Below are 17078 nucleotides of genomic sequence, written 5' to 3' on the forward strand. Positions count from 1 at the left end.
TCCTTCCAGCCCACTTACCACGGGCAGGTACACCTTCCACTAAACCAGGGCCCTGCCCAACATGGCCTTGAGCACTTCCCAGGGGTGTGATCGCTCACAGCGAGTGGTATCACAGAGGACTGTGCCTCAAAAGCTGCTTGTCCCAACCCTAAGGTGTCCTTGGTCACCAGCAGTGGTCCAGAGGCAGCCTACTCTCCTTCACAGTGGCCTGTGCTGCCGTCACCTTTGAAATCCTCGTGCTCTAGCCTGGGGTTGCTTTGCCTCTTTTGTGGTTTGTCTGTGAATGCTAATGGGGTGACAAACTGATTAACCAGTGCATCCAGGGCTTCCCTCCAGTGCTGCCAGACCAAGGCAGACTTTGGCCAGGCAGGGTCACCCCAAAATCATGTAGAAGCTGTCCAGTGGGGGGCTGCCCATGGGGAAGGGAATGTGTTCTGGTTTGGCAGCAGACTTGGACTCGGGGTTGAATGGACAAGACACAGAGGGATTGCCCGGCAGCTCTAGCACATGCCCTGCCAGGGATGAGGATGCCATCAAGTGGCCAAAGCTTTATATTCACTTCCCACTTGCTCTTCATTATTTTGTATTTATATTATATATATTTATATTATATAGAGTAGCTTTCTGCCCTCTGCTCCCTTTCCACACCAGGGTGCCCATGGCTCTCCCTGACAGCTCCTTCTGACAGGTGTGTGCTACCCAAGAGTTTTGTCCAGGCAAATCCTGGGCTCCCATCTCAAAACTGGTTTAATTGGATGAATAATATAATGAAATATCACCATGCAACTCCAATGTGGGTCTCAGGGCTTTACACCCAGAGAGCACTGAATGGATCAAACTTGGGCACCATGACGGCAGGATCATGCAGGTACACAAGCTTGTTGTGAACTCATCAGTTTAATTAATTCATGGTCCATTTTACATTATGCAGGTAGATAAACACAACGCTTATTTGCATTATAAAAATAGTCTGCCTAAGTATTATCCCTGGAGAGACACAGTATTATCCATCTAAAAAACATGTTTTACATACATGCCTTAAAATAGGCAACATGGAAAGGATGAATCCTTAAATGCAGCCAGCAACAAATACTTGTGTGAAGGCTCATCAATTTTTTTCCATATTGTTTGTCAAAAACAGTTCCATGTGTCCTCAAGAAGGTCAAAGGCACTGTGAGCCTTCTCACCTGCAAGTCCTGAGATGAAGCAACACCAGCTGTTTATTCACCATTTTAAGGCCAGTTCTGGAAGCATCCACACTTCTGTTTTTAATCTGGGCCTCAGTGATGAGGAGCCCAAGGAAGGTGACCTCGTTTCCAAGTACTGCTACAGAACCAAAGTTTTAGGCACTTTCTGCTGAGATCTTCAAGTGTTGTGACCAATTCCTCCATTCATCCAGGGAAGAGGACATGGGAGTTTCTGTTTTCTTCTCCTTTTATGAAGGAAAGCTGGAGAGCTGCTCCACATTGTCTTCAAAAACCGTTTTTGAAGGCATCTCCTGAAACTGCAATCACTGGGCCTTTCCCCCAGAGCTCTTCTCCAGAGGAAGAACTGTTCCTCTAGAACATTTCCCAGATGAAGTGTTGTCCTAGATTATTCCTGCATGCTGTGTGTCCCTCTGCATGTGAGCCAGTTACCCCTTGGCCTCTCCTGCCAGCACCACCAGAGTCCTCTTGTTGCAGCAAAGCTGTTTCTTCTTGGGCTTTGGCATCAAAAGCTCCATGCTTAGAAAATAAATCATAAGGATATTTAACAGCATAAACAGAAATAATCATGATGTAAAAGATCTTGGAATAACTGAGAGGCTGAGGTAGACCAAAGATAGACTGGGCCTGCCCCAGTGGTCTCAGTGGGATTCCAGCAAAGAGCTGGAGGTCTGAAATGTACTGTCCTAAAGAGAGTTCCTCTGGTGTTGGTCTGCTCAAGGCTACAAAGTGATGTCTGCACGTTTTGGCAGCTGGCAGGTCATGTCAGGGAGCTCAGAAGGTCTAACGAGATACCTCAAGCTGGTCCCTGGCAGGCTGCACCAGGCAAGCTGTGTAAATTAATAGGCAGCCTTCTATATGAAATGCAGACTTGTTTTGTTGTTTTCTGTATTAAAAAAAGCAGCTTAGTCTCTGAATTTAACATACTCCTGTTTCTCAATTTAATTTATACCTTGAATAACAGACTGAATTTGTTGAAACCTTTCACATTTTTCATGATAATGTGTTAAACTGTGCCAAACTGTGTTGTAGAACATGAGCGTTTGTATGTGAGGAGTCACCCACTTTGAACCTGAAAGCAAACTAGGATTTGGTGGGAATCCAGACCTTCCTACAGAAAAAGCACCTGTGTACCTACCGCACTTCCTCCTTTCCTTGTTCACAAAAAAAAATCAATGTTGGAATGCCGTGTTGTACGAAAGACACTGCCTTGGTGATGTGAGGTGGGCTGGGTTTGGGTACATCCCTTGGGAAAGGGAAGTAAGTTGTCTTCCTGGTTCAATAGGAAAAATGTCATTGATGAAGAAGCCCACCACTACCACCAGAATTATTAAGTTGTTCTCAGTCAACAGTGAAAGACTTGATAATAAAATAGTCTTTGGATTTGATAGAGCTTTTGTGTGTGATTTTCAGTGTCCTCCATGGACTACGTGTCCACAGCAGTTGCTGTAGGTGCAGGATGGGAGTCTTCAGTCAGGGCAGGTGAGCCCTCACCAACACCACACTGCTGATTTGGCTCAGGAAAGTAGGAGACTTTCTGGTCTTCTCGGCAACACTTTTGAAATAAGAAAGAAGGAGATTTATGAAGTACTGCAGAAAACAGCAAAGACTTCCAAGAAAAATCTTGAGTATCTAGCTGCTAAAAAAGGTTCTTTAATCAGGTATTTTTAATCTTGCTCCTTTATGCAACTCTAAGTTAATGAGGGAAAGAGTGAAACAGTGAGTTGGTAGTCAAGGCACTTTGAAACAGCTTAATTTCATATCTTTGTGGATAGAACAAGGGAAGAAAGAATACTGTGCAGGGACTACAGTAAAAATAATATTTCAAAATTTATAAATTTTATTAATTATTAATTATTAATTTAGAGAATATTCTGCTTTCAAATTTTTTTTCTGATTGATATTAATTAAAATAATCACAACAATCAGAATGGGTTACAGTGAAGCTTCAGGAGATGTAGACTGAAACTAAAATCCATTGGCACATCTGCTGTCTGCTCGGAATCCCATGGACCCAAATTGTGTTTGGCTATTCAGGTGTAGGTACCCATGTAAGTAATATGACTTTCAGAGGATCTATGCAATTGCAACCCTATTGGATTCAAAGATTAATTCTGTAATTTTAATAAAGCTAGAGGGTCTGACCTGGGAGTTAGGAATTGGTCTCAGTTTGGCATCTTTTCATTGCTTTGAGAGAAAGTTCATAGCCAAGAAACATGGCTGCACTCGATGGGAATCCTCGCACTGTATTTACCATGAGGCCCCTAAAAAAGACCTGTTGGGGATGGAGAAAGGTTAGAGCATAAGAATATACTGACTGCTTTAAGAAGAGGAAGAAAACATTGACTGAAGTCATTGTGGGATTCTGAAGAACCAAATCTTTTTGGTTTGCTTGGAAGATACGCTCCCACTGCTGGTCTTAGCTGAGGTCGGCACTGGGGAACGGGAATGCAATGGCAGAAGTCACTGGTTTGGTATCATTGTGCCCTGTGCTCCCTATGGACCCCCATCTGTACGTACCAGCCAGAGCTACAAGAGGTAAAGGGTAAAAGCTGGTCTCATGGAACTGGTGTAAAACAGAAAGCAAGAAATCTAAAATGTCTTCCAGTGTTGTCCTACCTAGCTACAGTCATAGGGTGACAGAACCACACAGTGCTCTGGGTTGGAAGGGACCTTCAAGCTCACCTTGTTCTAACCTCCTGCCATGGACAGGGGTACTCCCCCAGACCACATTGCTGCAAGCCTCGTCCAACCTGGCCTTCCTTCCCTTTGCATCCATAAACTTGTAAACCCTATGCAAACCCCAGGGTACAAGAAGGCTCTGTTTCCATGCAGGAAATGCTCTGACCCCCGGGGCTGGGTCTGTGGGCACAGAAGATGTTTGGAAAGCGGAGAGGGAGCGGTGTGGCTGCGAGCCGGCCCAGCCATGCGGGCACTGTGTCACAGGGATTATTTTTCAGGTTTCACCTTTGAGCATAGAAGGAATTTTTCAATCAACTGAAAACCAGACTTCCTCCGTACCTTGCTGAGAACTCTCTCACTACTGCCTTTGGCAAAAATATTTGATAGAAGCTGATATTTTCACATGAGTCTTCCTAGGGTCAAACTTTGGTACCCATACATAACCCAGTACTTTCTTTAATTAAAATAATAAATACCAGCTTCCAGATTTCCTTTTTCTGCTCAATATATTTCCTTTTAAAAGATGCTGGCATGTACAGGAGTGAAAGATTATGTGGCTTTTAAGTGCTCGAACAGTAAAGTGCTTTTGAAAAAACCTTGTCACTTCTGACTCCTGGCCTTAACTGGTGTCCCTTTGAACCCCCCCTCACTACAAACAGCACACCCTGGTGTGTGCGAGGATGGGCACAAACTGCTCGCTTCGGGGTGAGTCTGCTCATAACATGATGGTTGCAGGGAATATCTCTGCTGGCCCATTTCTCACAAAATCATTCCATTAACCACCACGGCTCATCACCACAAGTCACCAATCTAAACACCACAAGTTCACAATAGACATGAAAAGGAGCATCAGCAATTAAACCCCTTTCCAGGCTTTATAACGGCAAAGTTCCCACAGCTATTATAAAACAAACATGAAAAATCTTGTCCCCAAGAGCAGAAGACCTTAGACTTAAATGTATAACCAGTTTTTCCCTTGAAATTACTGAACTCTACTAAAAATCATCCTATCTTATGTCCAATAAATCCTAAGCATAGTGCTGACTTGTTTGAGATAGAATCAAAATATGTTCACATAGTTTAGATAAAACTTGCAATGTGAAATTGCTGTGTTGGGACATTTTGCATATTATTTGATTTATTGGGATGTTTTATTTTGTTAGTAAAGAGAAGTTTCTGGGAGGAAATTCAGTGGTTTTGCATTATCCATAAAGTAACTCAAGAGAGCCAAGTTAAATAATAATGAAGATTTAGGATGAAAAGTCCAGAGGCATAAATTTTTCTTATCAGAATGAACACACCTGGCTCTGGAAAAAGACAAGGGTTATAGTTGCATTTCTTTGTGTACATCAAGCAGTTTTTTCCAGCACTGAGAATGCTGTTCCTTTGTCCCAGAATGAAAACATACAGCCCTGGGTTTGCCATTTGTCAGTCGTGAATCTCCCAACATTTAAAAAGATTTTTCTTACAAGAGCAGGATCCAGTCTTGCTATCAACTATTACTCAATCCTACTGATGGCTTTGGGGCAGGTGCCAGGTGTGACAGCAGGAAAACTACAAGAAGTACAGAACTCCAGCAGCAAACCCTTACAGCTGTTAATTCAGGCAGGACAAGGAGGGCATAGGATGAGGATGAGGATGGAGAGAGAAGGGAAAACCCATGGAAGTTCCCATTTCAGCCACCCTACTCTGAAAGTGCACACCAAGGGGAATGCACGAGGCAGGTACTGTAGAGCCTGGGCACCCTGTTCCCCCTCTGACTGTCCAAGCACAGTCCCCAGCAGCTCTCCAGGTGCTTGTGCTTCACAGGAATGTGACTTTTTTCACTCAGTGGCGAAAACTGAACCACACCACAGGCTCCTGTGACAGCTAGCCTAACGTAGTGGCATGTTAGCAAATATTGAAATCACACTGACTTGTGATTTTGTGGGTTATTTTCCTGCTTGTAACTTGTTGCATTTCTCACAGAATGTGAAAATTAAAACTTTGGCGCTAAGAGCCAACGTGCTGTTCTGATGATAAATCCAGATTGATTTCAATATCAGAAGACATTACTTCCACAACCCTGCCTTGGCAATGCAATAAAACTTCAAACCCTTGTTCCCTGCCATTCACATTTTACTGAGGCAATGTTTGCAGGTAGAATAAATATCTTTTATTACACTAACAGACAGAGTCAGAAAAGGGGGATAAGCTTTTTGGCACGCAGCCCTTCTTCATGTTTGAAACGGAAGCAATCCTGATTTAGGAACGCTGACAATCAACTCTACCTGGGTGCAAAATGAGGGCGTGCAGTGCAAAGCAACTCCACCAAAGCATTGCCCAAGGTGACCAGACATACCCAGAGTGCCAAGACAGTCCCACCAGAATTGGTTCATTGACATCAAAGTCAGTGGGAAACATTTGACCTCTGCATTTTGTAGAAGCAAGCACGGAGGTAAGACTTTCTACTTCTGATTTATGATAAGTCAAATTATATCCATTATTAAATACAGTAACATGAAATGTTGTTTGAAGTTAATTACACCAACAGTGTGTGATCCCCAGTCATTAATTTCTTTATTGTGTAACATGCATTATTACTCTCACTTTTTCTGATTTAGAAGGAATCTGCATGCTAATTACCTACTGCCATTATAATAATTTAGTACTAACTGCCTTTAGCTGTCTCTCAACCCTGCAGACAGGTTTTTAACAGCCACTGTATTTTCTAATTGACAATTAAATACCTAATAACCAGATTTTACTTCAAATGTCACTTACTTTTACGCCCTCATTCTGGTAGCTCTGCAACATGCAGTCAAGGGTCCCTTTGTACTGGTTTAAATAAACTCCATCTGCCTGAAGTCGACTTTTCACAACATCCATTGGAGTACATACTGCCCAGGAAACAGCTCCTGGAAAAATGCAGAAGTATTTGAATAATTCCTTCTCTATACTTCTTTGGCCGCAGGTCAGTGAACTCAGAAATTGACCTCTCATCTATCACATCATATTCATGCGATATTCATGTCAGGGCATTCACCCTGCTCAGGCACCAAAACAGTGTTTCTGGGAGAAAGTTCCTGGTTTCTGGAAGAAGCATTCAGATTTTGGAGGTTATGCTGCTGATCAGATGTAGGCAACCCAAGAGGGGCTTCTCCAATTGCAAATCTATCTGCTGCTGCTTCTGGTGGAACGTGGACATGCCATGGGAAGAGTCTGAGCTGCCACTTGGGACTATTTCAGAAAAAATGGAGTCTTCTGATAATTCCACTGTAAAGCAAAGTTTGAGCTGAGGATACGAATAAGAGGTAGGTGCATCTCAGGCTGCCAGGATTAGGCTCCACGCAGTGAGATATGCTATCATTCCTCTAAAGAAACACCTATTTCCATTGATCAGCCTGCAGCTGAGTGGGATGCATTGCCTCTGGAAAGATCAGCACACGACTGCAATCTGTGGCCCAGCTGGACAGACAAGAATTTGTCTGAACCTACATGAGTGTTGGGGCACACTAGAAAAGCTGTCCAGGGGAACCAGGGGCCTCTTTATTTGAGGAGGAATGGAGAAGGCATTTTATTATCATTACCTGAGCTAAGGATTGATTTGCCTTTATGGATCTGCAATTTAGAAATGGCCAAGAAGTCGGGAGTGGGTGTAGGGGTGACCTTTCACATGGTGGGGGATGCACGTGCCGGCCTTACTGGCAAGCATATACATGGAAAAAAGGAGATCAGTAACAGTCAACTTGGCTTCTGCTAGGTGTGGGTAGGTGCACTCCCTCCTGGTGGCCAGCCAACAGGTTGAAGTCCTCTTCTGGAGAAATCTTGGCTGCCATGTATCCCTGGCAATGTGATTGGCAGGCTGCCCTGAGGCATCCAGGGAGACGAAGGCAGTGTCTGTTCTCCTCTTCACTGACACTGAGCCCAATGAAGGTCTGATAACACGACTTCCATAAAGTTTGTCAAGTCATAAAGTGCAGTTGTGGTGCCAGAAAACCTGGCCCTGGGGGAGGAAGGTCATTCAGACCCGTGTCCTCTCCTGATGTTCAGGATGATGCGGAGGCCCTTGAGTCACCCTCGTAATCTGCCCTGAGAACCTTCCCGTCCTTGTTTTGCCAGTGCTGTGAGGAAGTAAAGGTGCTTACCTGCTACACCCCCTGCCACCCAGATAGAGGAGGGATTAGGAGAAATGCTTCCATCAGGAGTTATCCAGTCACAGAACATTGCGTAAGGAATGAAATAGGCGTAGTACCCAGGAACATCCCTTAGGAGCATTGCTACATTGCCTCGGTATACTCCTGCTATCCCCTCTTTCTGCAGGATTGTCCTAAAGCAGTGAATTGGGCCTCGGTACACAGGAGATCCAGGAACTGTGGATTTTAGCTTAACACTTTCTACAAAAAAAAAAAAAAAAAAAAAGATACAACTGTTAAAATAGATGTATTGCCACAGAACAACTGTCCAAAGCCCACTGCCATTGATTAGAAGTCACTGCCATCCATTTTCTTCTGCTGGGATCAACAGATAGCATGGGAAAAAAGTTTTAAGAGAGAGTACTTAGGACCATTTTCAGAAGACATTTAGACTCTTCAGGACAGATTTTTCTTAGATGTGTGGCATACCTCCCAATAGGTATGTGCCCAGTGAGATTTCCAAATAAGTTTAAGGCTATGTTCCCAATTTTCATGAATTTTAACTTCAACTTATGCCAAGTCACATCTTTGAAAGCCTTAACATCTTCAGAGTCTGGCCCTTCCCATGCAGACCAAGTTCTTTTTGTAAAAGGCATTAGGTTGCTAAGCCGCATGGAGGCTTTAAAAATGGACATAATGTTGTTTTATCAAAGCAACAGAAAAATGGCAGCATTTCACAGTTCAACACCATGACTGTAATCATGAGAAAGGTGAAATGCGAAAATCCAAGCTATTCAGCTCTGAAGCTGCTCCATGTCTTCATTTGGTTGTGCATGTGCTCTGCTGGGGTTTGCTGCATGCTGGCAGCCTTCAATGGAATTCAGCTGCTGTCTAGAGCTGAAGCAGCTCCTTCTGCCTGCAGCTTGTGGACAGGGAACAGCCACCCACTGCCATCCTGCTGGTGTCCCCTCCTGACCCATGCTGCCCACACCTGGGCTACCTGGCACCCTGTGTGAAATAAGTCAGTGGTTTTTAAATGTAAATGGGAAACTTCTGCTTTTGAACAGAGAAGAGTGGAATAATGGAGAAAGGTTTATAGGCAAATATATATGGGACTGAGAGCGTGCAGAGGGAGATGGGGAGCTAGTATTGTGCTGGCAGCCATGGTGCTGCTGCTGGGATCTCCAGGGGACCTCACACACCAGGAACTCACAGTTCATGCAGCTTCTGGTCTTGAGCAGACCTGCCTCATGTTCCTTATAGGTCCCAAATGGCTGGAAATGCCACTGATAAAAACCCTTCCCTTGAGCTGAGCAGGATGGGGTCCATCCTCAGGCAAAAGGGGGAAGTTTTAGCCCAACTGCAGCAGCACGAGGCAGCAGAGAGCCCGGCCTTGAAAAAAAGTTGTTGTAAAGCTCTGTGTATGCACCAAGGACTGGCAGAGACAGGCAGAAGCAACTCTTGCTTCCTACCTTTGGTGTATGGCTGTGTTTGCATCTGTAGCCTTATCTTGACCAGCTCCACGGGAGTGCCAATGCCCACAGAGAGCACCCCTGCCACGAGGCTGGCCACAGTCATGTCGGTGAGCGACGGCGCGGCAGCCGCGTCCCCGTGGTGCAGCCGGCTGAGGAACCGCAGCGTGTTGCTGTAGACACCGAACACCATGGAGCTGTAGATGCCGATGCTGGCCAGTGGGAAGGACATGCCCTTGAAGAAGCCAGCCACCTATCCAGGGAAGGGAGCAGGGCTTAGGAGACTGAGCAGCGTAAACCCCTACTTGTCTATCAGGTTAGAAATCACAGAATGGTTTGGGTTGAAAAGGACTTTGAAAGTCATCTCTTTCCAATCCCCTGCCATAGTCAGGGATGAAATGCAAATACAAGTAGCAGATGTCTCCTGGGACCAACTGTTTGCACATGCTGAGGGAAGGAAATTTGTTCATGCTGCTAAAGGCTTATGAAGATTGTGCAGAATACAGGATATGGCTGAAAGCACAGGAACCCACATAGAAGTTCCTTGTATAGACAGCGTTTGTTCTGGCTTCACCAAAGTCAGCAAAATCCCTCTGGGAGACCTTTGCCAGTGAGATCAGGCAAAAGAATCCCAGTGGATGCAACGCTCTAACCCATGTGGAGACACTGATCATTCCATGCCAGGGATCACTCTTTTCCCTATAGGATCATCAAGAGGGTTACCTTAGAGTTAAGCAAGAGAAGGCTGTAAGGGTTTGCAGGCTCAATTGCATCAACATTATTGGTCTTTATATAACTGCTGGTGTCAACAACATTTTGTACAATTGCTTTATGCATTTATCTATTTATTGACTTGCACTTTCTACCAGCACATTTAAAGTACAATGAAGTACTTACAGACTCATTTCTGTACACAGTGAGAACACACTTGAGTGTATTTCCATATCCTTGTCCAGCTTGCAAACGAGTCTGCAAAAGACATTTGTAAAACATGATTAAAATCCTATGCTTCCAGCCCAATGAAAGCTCATGCTACATAAACAGTGTGTACTTTGCTTTGAGAGCAAGTCCTTCCTTAGTCGTAAAGAGAACTGGGCAATAAAATAAGATATATGTGCATCCACCCTCTTGAACTTTCCCAGAAGCAAGGCTAAGCAAGAACTCACAGCCTGAGGCTCTCCGCAGCATCTGGAATTGATGACTATCGAACTGCTCTGAAGTCTGGACCAGCCACCCTGATCCGGCACAGCAGGCTGCTGATGTGCAGTGCTGTCATTGGCCAGGGCCTGATTTTTGTGGAAATTGAAGAGTAATGTGGTCGTCTCCATTTGGAGACTCTCAGGGAAGGCTGGGATGTGTTGCAAAGAGAGGAGAGGTGAGCTCCTTTGGGAGACTTCTGGGCCCTTCTTCTGCAAGGTGGATTTTAAGACATAGAGATACTAATTGAAGTTAAAATAATTCAGTGCCATCTCAGGAATTCTCCGTGCTTCCCTCAAAAATACATTTTCACATAATTTAAAAGAAAGACATTTTATTTCTGGAAAGCAATTTGGTTATACACCTTCCAACAGATATAAGAAATGGCATGTGAGTCACAACAAAGCCTATAGGATTCAGCATATTTTCCCCTTCTCATATGTTTATATTTAGATCATCTTTCATTCAAGCTGCTCACAAGGTTGCTCTAGAAATGTCCTAACAAGGGATGCATTTTTTGGGCTTAGAGGTGTACAAGGAAATGGAAACACTGTTCACTCCACAGCGCCTGGGGCTTCATCCTAGCTGAGGCCAGAGCTTATTTTTTATAGGAAGAAACTCACACATGCTCCATCAGGAATATATTTAGGGAATGGGGACAGCATTATTTATCAGCACTGCTGCTAGCAGTCAAGTCTGAAGGGACAGTGCCAACCTGCACTGGAGGGACAGTGTCCATTCTGCTCTGCTGGTGCTGCCCTGATTTACACCAGGGTGAAGCAGGAAATTATTTGGGAATTTAAAGCCCAAAGGAATGTGTGTCCACCAGAGTTCATGACTGGTGGGAGCTTTTGGATGGCAAACAGCATCTGGCACAATCCTTTGGCCCAGAGCACTGCAATAGGCTGCCAGTGCCACAATGGGACCCTGGCAGGAGCAGGAGGGACCAAGGTTTGTGTTCGCCCCTGAGCCCAGGCTCGCCCCTCACCCTGGGGTGGCTCCATGCAGCTGTTTGCACACATGGAGCATCCCTGCTCTGCTCCAGGCCTGGCCAGAGGCCACAGAGAAGCAGCAGCAAAAGCAGAATATTTACTGAGCCCTCAGAACAAGCTGGTACATGAAGATGCTGCCGTGGCTCTCGCAGCACATGCTGTGCAACGCGGGCAGGCCCAGGCCACGGGTGCAGACCGGGCACACTGACTCACACTGGGCATAACGGGGCTGGGGGGGACCAGGGGAAGGTGGCTGCACTCTGAGCAGCCTAGGACAAGGTGACCCCTGTGCTCAGCCCTGAGTTCCGTCCTGGCTTCATCTTAGCCTGAACATTTCCACTTTGCCTTCATGGGCTTGTTATTTTTCTTTTACCCAGTAACCAGGTATTTAGAGGTTCAAGTTAATATATTTTTTGAGTAACTGAGGGCAACTGAATGTTCTCACAATATGGTTTTCTCACACATGTCCCTTAGCTAAACTGTTAACATCTGGCACTGAAATCGCTGTTGGCATCTCTGACAAAGTCAGCTACTACGAGTATGGATATTCCACTGTAAAGTTCTCCTTTTTGTTACGTTTTGATTAGATAGGGCTCTTGGGTGACACCCAGAAGCTGAAGAAAGTTCTGGGGAAATGAATGCAATGAGGAGGATGAAAACTCAGTAAAGACACAGCTTTTAAAGTTTTGCAAGGACACAGGAAAAAACAGCTTCTGGGGTTTGATGGAAGCTGCAACGATGGGAAGAGATGGCTGAAGGGGGAAGAGGTGGCTTGATGGGAACTGTGGTGTAGATGCCACTTACCCCACAGAGCCTTATACTCAGTCCTGCCTCCTCCCCCAGATGAGGAAAGACCCCTCATGCCCTGGCAGCTGCAGATGCTGCTGAGCAGCCCCTTTGCTGGCCTAGTGCTGTGCAAAACCTCTCTTTTCCACTTTCCTGCTCCTGAATTGGGAAAGATAACAAGTCTGCCTACTTGGTATTCCCGAGGCAAAGCCTTGCCCAAAGCCGAGAGCAGCAGAGGGGGCAGCCTGACAGTTGTCTTTATAACCACTGAAGGATGGGCTTGCTCTGTCTTGGCATCCAGAAACTCGATGTTACCCAGCAGGATTCTCACTGCTAACCCCCTGCAAACCAGGCAATGATGCCATGACTATCAGCCTGAGATGGGGATTGCCTTGGCAATGCTGGGCAGAGCCTGCCTTTGCTGCCTGTGCCCTGCCCATGGCTGGGTGGTGTGGGCAGCCTTCTGTCTCCTCCCATGGGGCGTCTGCACCCACCTTTGCGCAGGGATGCCCTTGGGACTGGTAGCACTTCAGCAGCTCAGAAAGGATAGTGCTGGCTGGGCATCTCCTGATCCCAGGAGAGCCTGCTGTGTGCAAGGGGATGGCTGTGATGGCTGGGGCAGGGATGTGGTGTGGGCCGTGCTAGGCCCTGCCTGCTCGGCATCACCCTCCAAAGTCTTCAAGGTGCAAACATGACCAGTGACTTCTGGGTTTGCCACAACTGGCAGTCCTGCCTGGTGCCAGAGCCAGGCTTGAACCAGAGCAGGGAACACAGAGTCACAGAACTGTGGAATGGCTTGATTTGAAAGGGATCTTTTAAGGTCATCTTGTTCAACCTCCCTGCAATGAGCAGGGCCATCTCCAACTAGACCAGGTTGCTCAGAGCCCCATCCATCCTGCCTTTGAATGTTTCCAGGGATGGGGCATCCCCCACGTCTCTGGGGAGCCTGTGTCAGTGTTTTACCACCTTTTTTGTATAAGACTTCCTTATATCTAATCTAAACCTATTCTCTTTCAGTTTAAAACCACGACCCCTTGTCCTATCGCAACGGGCCCTGCTAAAAATTCTGTCTTTATTTTAGGCCCCCTTCAAGTACAGGAAGGCTACAATAAGATTTCTTTGGAGCTTTCTATTCTTCAGGCTGAACAACCCCAACAAGGGCAGAGAAGCTAAAGTGATGAAAGCTGCCCAGAAATGCCTGAACAAAAAACCAGAAAGGAACAGGATCCTCGTCTCTATCTCTGCATCAGTAGGGATGGTCAGCTCGGTTGAGTCAGGATGCATTGGTGTGTGCATGGGCTTGTCTGCATCATGCTGACAAATACCTTCTTACTTCTCTAAATCCTCCCATTGGAGGAATAATTATCTTGTGGGAACCATAAATACTGTATGTCACAGCCCTGGGATAACAATTTCAGCACTCTGCCCTTCCAGCATTGCCAGCACCAGGAAAACACATAAAAATGTGCCTGCAGCAAAACAAGTACAGTTCCCTCATTGCCCTTTGAATACTAGTCTGTGGCAAAGTTCAATAAAACATTGGCAGAACTGCTCAGTGAACCACACACTAAGTAAGGCCAGGTTAATTTTCAGCATTAATTCACCAGAGAGGAACTTGCACGTATCAGTCAGTTCTTTTAGTTTCTCATTCAAAATGAGCATTGGAGAGGAAGAAAGCCTGTGAAAACATTCCAAATTCCCCTTTGGGATAAGTGAAAGTCCTTTGAGGCATCACCTAGAGAGAAGGTCTGAACTGGTGAGGGTTTGGGTGGTGACATGTGAACACAGTTCAAACTGTTTTACCTTGACCGTGTCCAGGGGATGGCCCGCAACCACGCTGGCAATTCCTGGGGATGAAAGCAAAGTATTATGCAAAACACTGAAGCTTTTGTGACAGGACAGGATGCAAAGGGTTTAGAGGAGAGAAGAGATTTCCATAGGAACGGTTGTAAGGGGCCTAGCCAGAGCAATGACCAGCATGGTGCCCTGTCCCTGACAACAGCTAAAAGCTGAGCTTAAGTACTTTTCTTGTACACTCTCCTGGATTCCTTCAGCTTTACATCTCAAAGGTGCTGGAGAAGGAGAAGTCATAATGTATGTCCTGTCCAGGACCAACCCCTTTTGCGCTCCTGTAAGCTCACACAAATTTTTAGCCTCAGAATGGTGAGATTCCTGTTAGACACAAGGCAGTGCTTTCTCCTGGTTCAGTGATGTCCTAGCTGACTGCTAATGGCACCTATGAACTCCTCATCCTTTGCTGTTTTAAGAGCAGTTTCTAGAGATACCTGTCAGAGAGGATTCAGATACAGAGGATCCTGCTCTCTATAGATCTTTACAGCCATCCCACCTTATTCCCCATGGTGCTCTGGGGAGAAACTGGCCCATATTCTCTTTCCGTCCACCCACCTACTCACACCACTCACTGCCAGGAGCTCTCATGGCAGGACAGAGCACAATCTGGTTTCCCTCTTCTCCAGGAGAATGGAACACCTGTGTGCCAGGATATGGTTTTGTGTGTTTGTTGCAAACAATACTGGCAGGTTTTAGGGTTTGTGGAGAGTGGGTAATCTGTGATGCGTCCTCACCAGCAAGTCTGTGCAAACCAGCACCCACAGGTGCATTGGGGACGACGTGGTTTCTGACTCTTAGTGGGTTAGTACTGAAAAGAGCATCATGTCCTTGGTCAACACATCATGACTTTTCTAAGAGTGTGTTAAAAAAAGTCCCCTCTCCTCCTGGACCTGAGACCACCCATGGTCTAGTGCTATGCATGAAAACTCCCAGCTGCCACTGCTGCTGAGCACTGGTGGCTGTTCACCTCCCGAGACATCCTGTCCTATTGCTGGGGGTGTGCAGCCACAGCACAGGGCAGCAGGGCAGAGAGAGCAACCACAGGCTACAGAGATCCAAAAATCAGCTGCTCACGCAAACTTTTGGCAGAGGTTTTGGGTTTTTTAGTCAGCTAACTTAGTAACCGCTTCTGGCAGGACACCTGTGAGCCACCTCACACCCTGCTCCTGTGTGGGGTCTGAAGAGTCACCTGGACAGAGGTTTTCTCTGTGGTGGCTGGTGCCACAGTAGATCCTCTGTCCTACTGCAGCCCTGGGGGCAGCACAGCTGGTCACCCTCTCAGCTGGCAAACCCAGTGGACATTTCTCAGTTCGGTAAACCTTGCCCCATTACTGGCACCTCTATGGGCTTGGCTTCCTTTTCTTTCTGATACCTGTTTCCCGGTGTTTGCCATCGGAATTCCCAGCAGACAGGACCAATCCTTGCCCTGGCCATTGGCCCAGTGGCCGCGGTGGGACGGCGGAGTCAGAGCCCGGCAGTGCCTCTCCCGGGGTTGGGGACACGGGGAACCCTGGGTTGAGAGCTGCCAGCCCTCTCTGAGCCCGGCAGCGCTTCCAGCCACGGGGCCAAGGACGGGAGAGCCGGTGGGAGCTGGGGGCACGCGGAGCCTCTGGAAGTCGGCCCCGCACAGCAGCATCACACATTCTAAACTTGAATTTTAAGTATCCCGCCGGTGGAAGTGGGATTAAACCGCACGTGTGAGCCAAAGCAAAACAAACCGTGGGAGACGCCGGGCGGAGGCACAGACCGTGGGTGACCCGGAGGATTTTATCCCCGGGCACCTCCGCCGTGCCCCCTTCGCTGCCTCCCCACCCGCGCTCACGGCATCACTCACCGCCCACCAAGCCCGCCACGAAGTCCTGCAGCTGGACGCTTCCCATGCTGCGCCGCCGAGCCCGTCCCGCGGGGCTGGGGGTCCCCGCCGGGCAGGGGGTCCCCGCGAGCAGCGCTGCGGGGTCCCTGCGCTCCGCGCTCCGCGCCCGCGGCTTCCAAGCGCTGTGACATCACGCACCGCAGCTTAAAGGCGGCGCAGGGGCCGCGGAGACACCGCCCGGCCGGGGCGGGGAGGGTCGCGGTCCAGGCGGGCGTGACGGCGGCAGCGCCGGGGTTCGTCCGTCGGGGATGGGGAGCAGAGAGGGCTGCGCATCACCCCGGGGCTGGTGGCACCGAGGAGCGGGAGGAGCAGCATCGTTCCCTGGGCGGGCAACGGGGGACGAGGCTCAGCGTGAAGAGCGGAAGAGGTAGGGGAAGATCATGTACACTCGCAAACTGAAGATGTAAGTACAGAAATAAAGAGTATTACACCCTTAATCAATTGAAAAACATCTCCGTTCCCTTCATTGAAATCACTGCCTCATCGTTTCAGGACATAACCCCAATTTCTGTGTAATCCTTCCAGGAAATAACCCCAATTTCTGTATTTTGGCAAGCAGTGAACAATTGCCCACCTACACCATTCCTTCTACATAGTATTCACAATTTTCTTATACATCTATTACATGCTTCTCCATCTGCCCAGTCTTTCCCAGAATCAAGATCCCAGATCTTGTTTATTCCCCTTTCATGCATGACACTCCTTTCCACACTCCTCAGTCATTTTTGTTTACAGTCTTTGGACTGTGCAGCCAGAACCACCAGCGATAGGAAAGAACCACTCAGCAGAATAAAGATATTTTCTGTTTTGATCTCAAACCCTTTTCTGGGAATTCCTAGCATGCCTTTCTCATTGGGGCTGAAGGCTGGGCTGCCTTTCTTGAATCGTGAATACCTGATCTTGAG

The 17078-nt window shown here is 47.1% G+C and overlaps 1 protein-coding gene across 2 annotated transcripts; it reads right to left on the reverse strand.

Annotated features, from left to right (window-relative positions):
• Positions 1–878: 878 nt before the first annotated feature.
• SLC25A48 (solute carrier family 25 member 48) lies at positions 879–16276 on the reverse strand. 2 transcript variants are annotated; one of them, XM_010399847.4, is made up of 8 exons: positions 16135–16276; positions 14253–14296; positions 10372–10443; positions 9475–9727; positions 8015–8263; positions 6651–6784; positions 3351–3480; positions 879–2760 (listed from the first exon to the last, which is right to left on the reverse strand). In XM_010399847.4, the coding sequence occupies exons 1-7, from the start codon at positions 16178–16180 to the stop codon at positions 3358–3360; spliced, it is 921 nt and encodes a 306-aa protein (XP_010398149.1). In that variant the 5' UTR covers positions 16181–16276; the 3' UTR covers positions 879–2760; positions 3351–3357. The 2 variants fall into 2 exon arrangements, with proteins under 2 accessions (XP_010398149.1, XP_039415874.1); XM_039559940.1 differs by lacking the exon at positions 3351–3480.
• Positions 16277–17078: the final 802 nt, after the last annotated feature.

This window comes from Corvus cornix, chromosome 13 (assembly GCF_000738735.6).
Source record: "Corvus cornix cornix isolate S_Up_H32 chromosome 13, ASM73873v5, whole genome shotgun sequence".
NCBI classification, from domain to species: domain Eukaryota; kingdom Metazoa; phylum Chordata; class Aves; order Passeriformes; family Corvidae; genus Corvus; species Corvus cornix.